The sequence below is a fragment of the Syngnathus typhle genome, linkage group LG16, assembly GCF_033458585.1.
Source record: "Syngnathus typhle isolate RoL2023-S1 ecotype Sweden linkage group LG16, RoL_Styp_1.0, whole genome shotgun sequence".
NCBI classification, from domain to species: domain Eukaryota; kingdom Metazoa; phylum Chordata; class Actinopteri; order Syngnathiformes; family Syngnathidae; genus Syngnathus; species Syngnathus typhle.
In genome coordinates, this window is record NC_083753.1 from 11368341 (window position 1) to 11380042 (window position 11702).

Consider the following 11702-nt stretch of genomic DNA (forward strand, 5'->3'; position numbering starts at 1 on the left):
TGGTGAGCCCCACCTATGACTCCCACCAGCTATTATCCTGGGCAGCCTCCAGGAATAAATATTTATGCTGCCTGTTATAAACTCGCCTAAAGAAAGCAACTGGTCTTAATTACAACGCAAACACATTGGAGACGGTGTGAAACGCTCACACTGAATCCCATTTTGAGATTTCCTCAAGACTGTGTGTGCTCCTCACCTGATTCTAAGATGGCGACTGCAGTGTCTTTACTCTCTGACCTTGGGTTAAAGGTCAGGAGACTTGGTGTTAGCACATCTCTTCCACTCTCTTCCAAATTGCAGCTGACAGTTTGCATCAATAGATGGTGAGATGTTTATGTATGAATTTTATTTTTATTTATTCATTTTCATTAAGGCGACATTCCTCTTTGAAGGTCCTCGTTCATTACAGTGGACAGAAGTTGTGCTGATGCTCCCAAGCAGATCCCATAAAATAAGAAACAGAGTTCTTTTGCTACTCGGGGGAGTTTAGTGTTTCACAGAAAGCCTGGCTAGCAGTTAGGCATTCATCACTGCGGCAAATCAGACAGTGTCCTGATTTTAAATGGCCCTTAATGTCACTTTCAGACATGGCCTTTAGTCTGAAGTCCATTTTACAATGGAGGCTGCGCTCAGAATGCCATGTGTGAAGTCTCATTTATTTCACTTGACATGTCTAAGGCTCTACTACCTCATCTATGGTGTATAGTTCCTTCTTTTTTTGGTTTTCTAAAGTGGAGGCAAGTGTGTATGAAAGGTCAACTCAACAAACTAAATGTCAATTGTTTTTTTCTTCACACTTATTGCCCTACAGTCATTTGTATCTATTGTCGTTTTACGCAATAGCCGGTGGACGCTCTTCCGCGGAGCTTTTGCAGATTGTGCAAAACATTTGTAAGTGCTACTTAAGCACCGTGGGGTATCCGACGAGTGTTTATCTCTTGCGTGTGGGCTCCTGCTTGGATGCGCTTGCAAATCGCCGCTGGCTCAGGAAAGGCTCAAATTCTCTTGGGGCTTTGTTGATTTAACACAGCCTATAAAACACACGCTAACATTCATCACCAAACTGGCTCCGTAAACGACTGAAGCATAGCAGCATTTTTTTTTTCCTCCCAATATGTCTAAATGGCGACTAACTTGGCTGCGAAAGATGCTGAGTCTCCCTTTAAAGATCGGTGCTGGCTCCCATCATGACCCAGACTGTCTGTCTGACTATCATCAGAGACAGTTAGCAAAAAAAAATCTATGGTTGTTGTCTGCCGAGTGAGTATTAAAAACAGTTACATGACCACTAACAACTGATTTTAACGCACTCTTATTATGTGTATTAAATAATTAATCTCAATTTAATCTGCAGAATCTCTGGATTAATTTATATATGTATATATATTTATTTATTTATTTATTTATTTATAAATATATAATTCTCTTATTTTCTACTTGTACTGTATACAAATTCTCAAATTAAATTACAGGTGCACCAATAAAATATATATTTTTTAAATATTACTCTCAAGCTGTTTTTAATTTTCCGTGCTTTCTTCTGGAGTTTATAGATACACAAATAAGATGGACGTGCACAATGTCTTAATCAAAGAAATGTTGACAGTAGAAATTTAGTTTTTATGAGTGAACGAGGCTTCTTTTTTTTTAAGTCAGAACAGTTGTATTCTTTCTAGCTGCTGTGGCTTTGCAGGCTTCCCTCTTGCGGCATTTTCTGTCTGGACCACGTTTTGAGGAGAACCACTTTTTAATTCTACTCTTTGACTTTAATTGGTCTTTTGGAGTTGGGGTATTTCTGCAGAGGAAATGTGGTTTGTCGAAACAGGATATTTGGGTTCTTTTTATTGTCATAAGTGTTGGTTTTAGATTTAAGGAAGTGAATCTGAGCTGTTCATAGTTAAAACAGACATTTCCTCTGTGATTTCTTCAGACAACAAATAAATAAAAGATGTAATGAAGGGAGTTTACTGAGCTGCAGGTGCAAACATTGCTTTTATTGCTCTTCTTTGTTGCATAACAATTGACTGATTTAGTCATAAGAAAGTGGAGGTATTTATTGCAGCCATTAATGACTTACAGGTCGGAACATTGTGCTCGAGTGCTCTCATCCGGCATCTGCGTGTCTCGCATCCCAGACTTACGTTTGACAGGAAGTGGGAAAGGTATCGGTTGGAACATGCTCAGTCACGGCTGTTTCCTGCGAGCGCGTGCGAGTCATGTCTTTTGGCAAAGCGGCGAAAACCCATCAGGAAACAGAACACACGCACATGCACAGTCACCTCTGACAGAATCATTCAGTAATTTCCTCCTTCAGCACATTTGCTGATCTCTTTTTTCTCCTCTTATGTTGCATTACGTTATTCCTATAATGTTTTTTTATTTTTGGATCGGGTTGTGCCTAATCCTTTCCAATAGTTTACGTATAATGTATCATTTTGCTCTCTTTACGCCAGCTTGCGAGCAAGATGTACGGAAGGTGTGTGCTGACTCGGCAGAACAACACCTCCAGCCATTCAAACACAATATGGAAGGATTTGTCTCCACTGGTAAGTTAACTTTACATTTTATGAAAACATGTTCTGATTATGGTAACGAATCAAGCTAGCGTGTACACGCCTACGGTAAGACAGGAATTGTCATGTTTACAGGAAATATTTATATGAAAATCACTTTGACGCCATAATGAAAATACAAAAAGGACGGCAGTAACTGTGTGAGTTGGAAACATCATTTGTCGGAACCGCCCGAGCGCTTTATTTTTGCATCAATATTCAATTCTCATGTGAGCGTAATGTAGTGATTTCAAAGTAATGCACCAAAAGATGTTTTCTGATTTTTTCGAAATCAGATTTTCATGGCTTCTGAGCAACAATTTAACATAAGACACTTGTGCCCTCCCACTCTCTTGTATATCATCGTACAATGTGTACATTATTTTAAAACAGTGACAACTTGATGTCGTCCCATGTTAAGCAAGACTGTTGATTAACTTGGCCAGTTGACAAGTCGACTGTGTTCACGCCCTCAATGGCGCATGTGCCCATTTCTGACCGCACCCATCTACAAAAATACCAAAAGAAAAGAAAATTCCGCACAGTTACTGTAGATTTCTTTTGACACAAAAGTAGGGTCCGGAATATTTAAAAGCATTCAAAGCTACTGAAGTTGCCAGAACATGACAAAAATACATCTGGACATCAAGTTTCTTTGTGTAAACCCCTTTTTCTACCACGAGCTGTTGCCCATGTTTTCGTGCGGCGTGTAATCATCTTTTGTGATGATTCTGTGACTTCAAACGGCAAAACAACGCAAATCATTTGCACATCAAACAACAACCGAGACTATTAAATTCTGAGTCATAACACTGATTGGATTTGTCACCCAGGTAAACGCAGGCAAGGCCAGCCAAGCGCAGATGCATGTGTTTGACACATTGTCCAAATTGGAGCGTGTCCACCAGACACGGCCAAGCTTGAGTACGGTCCAACAGATAAAGTGTGCTGTGAAAGTAGTGTTCCCGGGGAGCGCTGACCTTTAACCCCGCCTGTGGAGAGTTTCTCAGCGGGGCCTGCAGGTGAACCCAAACGCCCCGCGCTGTCCCTCTTAAATTTCCCCCGTATGATCTCTGCCTGTTTCAACAGTGGATCCCTCCCAAATCTGGTAATCTGTGCTTTTTACACGCTGTTCATGTTTAACAGCGAGCAATGAAATCACCATTTCACAACAGATACAAATTTAATCAAAGAGCAAAATACGTTGAGCCTTCAGGGCTGTTCTTTCCAAATGCTATCCAAAATGTTTTCCATAACATCACTAGCCCAAAGACAAAAGGAAAATAAATCATTGGTGTCATGGCATCGTCTTAAACACGCAGATTTTCTGTGATGTCATCACACATGTTGCTCATAGATTGCTATATGCTGTGATCTTTGGTAAGAATTGCATTTTCTCGTGTCATTAAATTATTATTGAATTGTCATTTAAATTCCCTGTTAAGACGCCAGTTTTAAATTGTGGATGCAATTGAAAAATTCTGCACGTCGGATCCGTTTTTCTATGTTCTTATCATTCACAGCTTTCCTTTCAAATAGAAAAAAAAATCCATTGTGGTATAACTTTAATGATCCTCCTTTTGATTTCCCTTTTTAATGGGAACTCTTTGAAACCTCTGGGGAGATTTGAACGGACATATTCTCACGTTGGCTAATTGAAAACAAGTTCCCGCTTTTATTCGCATCTTTGTTGGCTCTGGGGAGGTGTAAAAGTCTCATCATAGCCCTTAAGCTGTGTTGTCGGTGAGTCATCAAACCAAATCGGTCAACATTTTGATTTACATTTGTGAGGGAGGCAGAGAGACAAAAAAAGGATGCCCCCAAGGTCGTCAGCATCCCTCTACAAATCCTCCCCACTCTTTTCTTTGTTATCTGAGCACCAGGTAGCAGTGATTTAGAAAAGTGTGTCAGGGTTTTAAAGGGCAAATTTATTGTCCCTCTCAGCATGCACGTCTCATAACTTTCTAGTTAGCAACTACTGGTTTCATGTTTACACATAGAAAGAGACACTTCACGCATGCTCTCGCTCGCTCGCTCTCTCTCTTTCTCTCTCACCTTCCAGTGCCACCTCCACACAGCCGCGGCACAGGAGTACCTCAGGCGCCAGCCTGACCCCCACTGTGACTAACGCCATTGGTCACGACCCCCCCTCCCGGTCCTCCCTCCAACCCAGACATGCTCAGCCCCTCCCTTCATTAGGGCTACCTCAGCAGAGTGGCCCGCGTACATGTAAAAAAGGAAAAATGGTCGGTGTGTGAAGCTTACTTTTTCCCCAAAAGACCCCCAAACTGGCCTTTGAACAATTTTTGGGAGACTTCCCCCTCTTAAATCTCTAAGGAGGAAAGGTCCCCCCCCATCATTGTAAAAGGGATGAATCTGGAAAAATGCAATAAATCTGAGATCACAGGCACTCTTTGGCCCTAGATAAATTCTTGCACCTCAGCCTAGCTCACCGCACACATCTGCCTTGCATTTAGATACTTTTACATGGCAAGAGTCCACAGGAGCCTTTGTGTTCAACCCTGATTGAGTCCACACACACACCTCCACTAAGAGAGCGCGACTCTCACACCCTAACGCCCGCCGTCACACTCTCACGCGTCAACACATGGTGGCATGCCCGCTTTTACAATGCATACACTCTTTCTGACCATTGCTCGTCTTCCAATGCTGTCACATGACTAATTCTATGATGAGAAATGAACGCGGTGACCTCTTCCGGACTCCACCAGTGTTGCGCGGGGATTATTTTGAAGTGGCTGGCACTTGAAATATATATGTTAGAAAACGACAGTCAACCAATACAGTTTGATGGTTCATTTAATAATGTTAATTTGTTTAACGGACACTCAAAACGGGTATTTTCTTCCTTTGCTATTATTAGCTAGGTTCAAGGTAAATTAATAAAAAGATAATAATAATCTGATTTCACTTGACGGCCGAAAGAACCTGCCTCATGAATTTATGAGAGTTTTAAGACAATATTTTTTCTCTCTTTTTACAGCTAAAAAAGAGCATTCTGTGGAAGAGGACTGCTTCAATGGTGCACAGAAAAGGTAGGAAGCTAAATCCAAATTTAGGTTGAGTCTTAAGAATGTCATACTATACTAAATTCATGCAGAATTGTTAAGTTCCTCGTTTCCTTTATGTGCATGTGCTGAACTTCTCAAACGTTTAAAAAAAAAAAGATTGTGATGGATACTGCACATTTCTCAACTCAACTCACATACCATATTATTTATTTAAGACATTTGCTTCCTCCCTATATTCCTGATTTACTATTGCATGACCTGCCTATGGTGCCAAGCTCCTGTTGAGGAGATTTGAATATATTTCCCTGCAATAAAAGATGACAGAGAAAGCAGATTTAAGATTCTTTTTGTGTTCTGTTGCACTTTGCCCACTTCAAAACAGACACAAGATCCTCTGGAAATGGTTTGCGGCAAAGTTACCAGTTTGAGTTTCCTGACACCATCTCGTGAATGAATGAATGACTGACACCACAAGAATAAAGGTGTTGACCTGGGAAGGGATTATTGATCAAAAGGGGCTTTCTGTCCCTTTGCCTGTAATGACATTTTCCTTTAATTTCATCTAAAGAGCAGGACTGGTTGCCTGGTGTTAGGTAACGCGAGCACAAAGTGAGATGTGGACGGCTGGGTGGGGGTTTTCACTCAGGTTCCCATAGAGCCACCTCATAAAAATGACACGCTGTTGATGAATATGGGCGTCAAGCGGGCTCACTGGGCCCTGGGTGGGCTCCAACATCTGTACTGGATGAGAGATGGTCCCTCAAATGCACAAGAGCAGCAGCAGCAGCGCTAACATTATGACATGGTGTTAAGAAAGCAAATAGACAACCAATCCTTCGGTGCGACCCGATACGTCGGCCTCGCCGGGGGGTTGGAAGTCGAGACGCCGGCAAGTAGCAAGGAAGAGTAGGTTAACCAAAGACCCCTCGTTTTTCTGAAGGTGTGAATGGGACCGGTCTTGGGTTGTCAAATACACCCTCACATGCAAGAGTTAACTTATCTCCTCTTTTTACTGGGGAAACAAAGGAATGTAGAATCGTCTGGCCAAATAGTTCCCGATTCTCCTACTTTTGTAATGGCTTTTTTTTTTATACAGCTGACAGTGAAGAATGCTGCCTTGCACGGCAACATCATCATCAGTATAAAAAGCTGTACAGTGTAGCTAGCGCGCTGGCTCGCCAGGTTCTTCTTGATTTTGTTTATATTTTGGAGGTATATATGCACATGTGCGTGCGCGTTTCCATCTGTTTCCAATGAACTTTTGTCTATCTGCTCGTAAGATCCGGAAAGTATAAGGAAAAGGAACTGTTGCTTGATTTGTGCACGCTTTGACACCATGACCCAAGGTCAGCAGAGGACCCGATCGACTCCGGAGCGAGTTGGCGAGATGTCTGTTGGCTTAGTCTAAACACAGCGTTGCTTTTGTCTCTTTGGGATGATCTACAGTTCTCTTTTTGGGAGCGTCCCGACAAAATGACGCTAGGCTGGGGTAATGGGAAGCAGGATCAGGCACGAGTCCAGTTTCTTCCCTCAGCTGGGAGACATATTGCTGCATTTCACTCACTGTGAACATGCCTTCGATTAGCGTCGCAAAGCCACCTTCCATCCGGAGGTCAGAAACTTTGTCAATGTCCGTGCGGGACACTGGAGCATCTCTTGAATGTCTTTCATGTTTGGGTCAGAGAGGAGATCAGATCTCCTGGCCGTGTGTGCGGCCGGGAATCCCGCCAAGAATTCAGATTTGCTTACAATTGGATTAGACCGAGGGACGACCCTACAACAACACATTGGATTCTTAAGTGGGTTGCGTGCACTCACGCGTGCTTGTTCACATCTCAAATGGGAAATAGGTTAGTCCGGCGTTCTGCGTATGAGGCTGCAGTAGCCCGTTCTTGACTATCAGGAGCTCCTGCAGGCTGCGGGGTCAATGTGATAATGGAGCCACCGCTACTGTGGCCCAGCAGGCTGGAACCTCTGTTTCCAGATGCTCAGCCCCCCTCACTCCCAGCTACCTATCATTTTTCATTGACTTGCGACAACTCATGTTATCCATCTCGCTTCTATGAGGCTCCTCGGAACAAATTAGAAAGTTGCTATAATGTCTTGTTTTTTGCCTGGTTTTTAATAAGACTTTAATCATTCGACCCACCAAAGAACACCAAACAAGAATCAACAGCTGACATATATTGAAGAATTGTTACGTAATCAATAATAAATTCTCATTCATTTACTTTTTTATTTACATGCTCACTGTTCTGTTTACTCCGACAGTTTCCAGGAAATGGTGAAATACTTTGAGGTGAAACCAAAGTCGGGCGATAAAGAAGTAACCCCAAGTCACGTCTTCATGCTCTGGTACGAGTTCTGCAATGACTTCAAGAACGCTTGGGTACGCCAAAGCAAGAACATCTCCAAGGAGAGGTGAGATGTGCCACTTCTAAGACTCAGAAGAATTTCACAGATGCTGGTTTTGCTTATAATGTTGAAATTCACAAAATAGTATCAACCTAAGTCAGGGGTGTCAAACTCATTTTTTTCGTGGGCTGAATTGTAGTCATAGCTTCTTTCGGAGGTCCATTATGACTGTCAACCCAAATAAATGTATGAGCACCTCATATTATATACAGTAAAAGCTACAAAACAAACTGACAAATAACTCCTTTTCAAATCAGGCGAGTAAAAACGGGTCAAATATTTAAAAATATATATATACGTATATTATTAAAAGTGAAGACAATTTGCAATTCTAGTAATGACACATGAATTTGATGCACAATTCGTCTTTACGGGCCTTGAGTTTGACACCTAAGTGAATAAGATAACAATGTTTATTATTGTTCTTGGAGTTAATAGTATTGAAACTATATTTTACTAAGAGGTTGGTTGTTTTTTTTTCAAATTTAAATTTTTATCCTCCTAATAAGCCATCTGATTTTTGTCACATACGGACAGTTGCTTAACAAGTTGTCGGCGTCACGTAAAATTAGCGCTGATTGTACACGGGTGATGTGTGGACGCTGGGATGTAATTAGAGCAGAGAGGGAGGCCATCAAAGAGGAGGCAAACACAAACCTTGAATTTATGATGTTTCCTCTGACCCGAGGCGTTTTTTTGGGGGGGGGGGGCGTTCCACCAACTCTCCTGGCGGCCGAGCGTCTTTACTAGCGAGCGGACAGAGGCCACTGACTGTTAAAAGCCGGGCAATATAGGAGAATTGATAAACACTGTAATGAAGCTGGACAAGCAGCCCAAAGGGCAAAAGCGCAGCACGTGCAGAGAAGACAGCGGGAGCGCAACTGTCGCTTTTTATGTTGTTTTTCTAAGTTCTCTTTGTGGTGCACGAATCCATTTCTGAGGTGACGTAGTAGCCAACCACAGATCTATCCATGTGCTGGAGTTTAATTATGGAGCTCTGGTTTACGAAGGTATCGAGTCGCACATTACACAACAGCTGATTGTGCTTACGTACAATTAACTTTATTTTAAATACTTTTGGCGCGCTCATAAAAGCCAAGTGTTTTTTAAAGGCTGCCTCATTATCTCATCAAGCAAGCAGTCTTTTGGGCTTTCGCTGGACGCAAGCTGGAGATGAGTTTTTCAACATCCAATGCAAGTGAAATAAGTTCACAAGGACAGCCACCTTTATACGCTTTTTTGTTTGATTTTTTTTCTACTATATTTTTGCAGTTAATTTCCCCTTATACTTAATTAACAGATAACTGTGGTGCTAGTGTTGCCCTGATCAGATCATAAAAAATAATCAAAATAATCCTGAGGTATGATTTTTAATATCAGTATTTCATGAGAGACATTAAGAGATGAATCAAAATAGTTGAACCAAACTGTGAGTTTATTTCATGTTTGTGTTGTCTTTGTCTGATATTTACATTTATGGATGCTATTAAAAGTACGGAAACTCTGCACACAACAAAAAGATGGCACATGCACTGTAAATGACAATAATTGTTTTCATCAAGGTTGAAGGAAGCTCAAGAAAAAATCCAGAAGATCACAGATGAGAAGCGAGTAGAAACCAAGAAGATCAACGGCAACAGTCTGGTGAGGCTTCCGTTCTTTTCTTCTGTGTTCTCACAACTCGAGTGTATATTTGTGTTCTAAGAGTGTGTGTGTGTCTGCGCTTCACAGAAAGAGAGGCTGCGGCAAAAGGAGTCAAGTGTGTCATCCACTTGAACGACCTGAACCCGAACAGCGCCGCCCCCCAACACCACCCCTTTGTGTACAGACAAAATCTGTTGCATGGCTGACACAAGCCCAAATGATGAGAATCCTAAAGGCCAAAGGTGGATCTCATTCATCCAGCATGGTGTGACCTCTTAGTGGCCAGGTCTCAATGGGTCACCTCTTGGTTCTGCTGACACATCCATCAGGTTCCTCCTGGAGAATGGCTTTGGTTCCTCATCCGTGCTGACAATCACTTAAAGCTTACTTGTACTGCTGCCGTTTGGAATGATGCCTAACACTTTCCTGTGTCCTTTGCTATTGAATGTGCATTCAAAGCTGCTAATCCCTCACTTGCACATTGCGTGACACTTTTAAGCACTTGCAATAAATAAGTTGCCCCACCAGCCTAGTATAGTTACTATGCCTATTTTAATGTATGAGCTTGTAAATGTCTCAAGTTTTTGATGATGTTGCTGTGTCAAAAACGCATATATTGTATATAAGAATGTTTTTGTTTTTATGTACAGAGACATCAACTATTGGAGGGTGTAGTTTTTTTTCAAATGTAGGATTTAATCAAGAGAGAAGCTGAACGAGAGTATATTTTTGCATGCACGTCGCCTGTAAAGCGGGAGCTTTTTTAGATTGCTTTGACAATGCAGGGTTTGGAATATTTCAGCACAAAGCTATGATCATCATAATACCTCAGAGATACCTTGATTAATTATCAAAGTGCATATAAAGATGCATGTCTGGTGATATTTTTACCCTGTGCCATTTATTTTGTATGAAAATCAAAATATTGTAAAACTGGAATAACACAAGAAGGCGAGTCTTCTACTGTATGTATAATGGTGCAACTCTGTAATTTTATGGAATTGTTTTAAATTTCAAAAATAAAATCCTGGAGGCTGACGCAACAGAAGCACTCTTTTCTTTCACTACTGCCAATACGTTGCTTTTAAAAAGCTGCCAAGAACATGATTATTAATCTAAGAAACATGTGATGAAGAATTCAGCTGTTTAATAACAGTGTAAGAATGAGCTCACCTAATCTGGTTTCATTCTTTTTAAGACATGAACATTTCCTGGAAGGTTCTTGAAATTAGTGTTGTAAACGTGTGGAACTTGTTAGGCTATTGGAAGTTGCTTTAAGACAGCTTTGTTTTTTGGAATGTGGAGCTATCAAAATGGAAATTACTTGATTTGCTGTGCCGTTAATATATTAGCTTGACATCTTTGTGTTACTACTACTTTACATCATAGGAAGTTATTTTTAACACACCGAATCCACTAAATTATGACCTGTAGGAAAATGTACCTTTCCAAAGATTGTAGTGCTATTATAGAATTAATAGTTTTAATATTATAGTTCAGGGGTGTCGCACGCCAGTCCTCGTGGGCCGCATTCCAACATGTTTTCCAAGTTTCCCTCGTTAAGTGCACCTGTGTGAAAAGTTGGGCTCCTGGAGAACGTGAAAATACCCTCAACTTTTCACTCAGGTGTGTTTAACGAGGTAACTTGGAAAACATATTGGAACGCGGCCCCGAGGACTAGAGCTTGACACCTGTGACCTTTGACCATGATATTTCCCTAATAAAGCGGCCTGTTATTAGGTACACTTGAAAATGGCGGTGTACCTAATGGAGTGTCCGTGTGGTTCCCTCGTTAAGTGCACCTGCGTGAAAAGTTTTAGCTCCTGCAGAACGTGAAAGGAGCTAAAACTTTTCACGCAGCTGCGTTTAACGAGGTAACTTGGAAAACATATTGGAACGCGGCCACGAGGACTAGAGCTTGACACCTGTGACCTTTGACCATGATATTTCCCTAATAAAGCGGCCTGTTATTAGGTACACTTGAAAATGGCGGTGTACCTAATGGAGTGTCCGTGTGGTTCCCTCGTTAAGTGCACCTGCGTGAAAACTTTTAGCTCCT

General features: G+C 41.5%; 1 protein-coding gene across 3 annotated transcripts in view; it reads left to right on the top strand.

The window, feature by feature from the left end:
* The window catches only part of LOC133169233 (formin-like), a 31140-nt gene extending 20459 nt beyond the window's left edge, over positions 1-10681 (top strand). For 2 of the 3 annotated variants that reach the window (XM_061301234.1, XM_061301233.1), the window contains 5 exons: positions 2454-2546; positions 5557-5608; positions 7856-8005; positions 9562-9643; positions 9731-10681. In XM_061301234.1, the coding sequence (XP_061157218.1) occupies positions 2454-2546; positions 5557-5608; positions 7856-8005; positions 9562-9643; positions 9731-9775 (422 nt within the window). In that variant the 3' untranslated portion in view covers positions 9776-10681. Of the gene's footprint in view, positions 1-2453; positions 2547-5556; positions 5609-5966; positions 6067-7855; positions 8006-9561; positions 9644-9730 lie in introns of those variants that run through there. The other variant, XR_009718385.1, reaches the window with a different exon arrangement.
* Positions 10682-11702: the final 1021 nt, after the last annotated feature.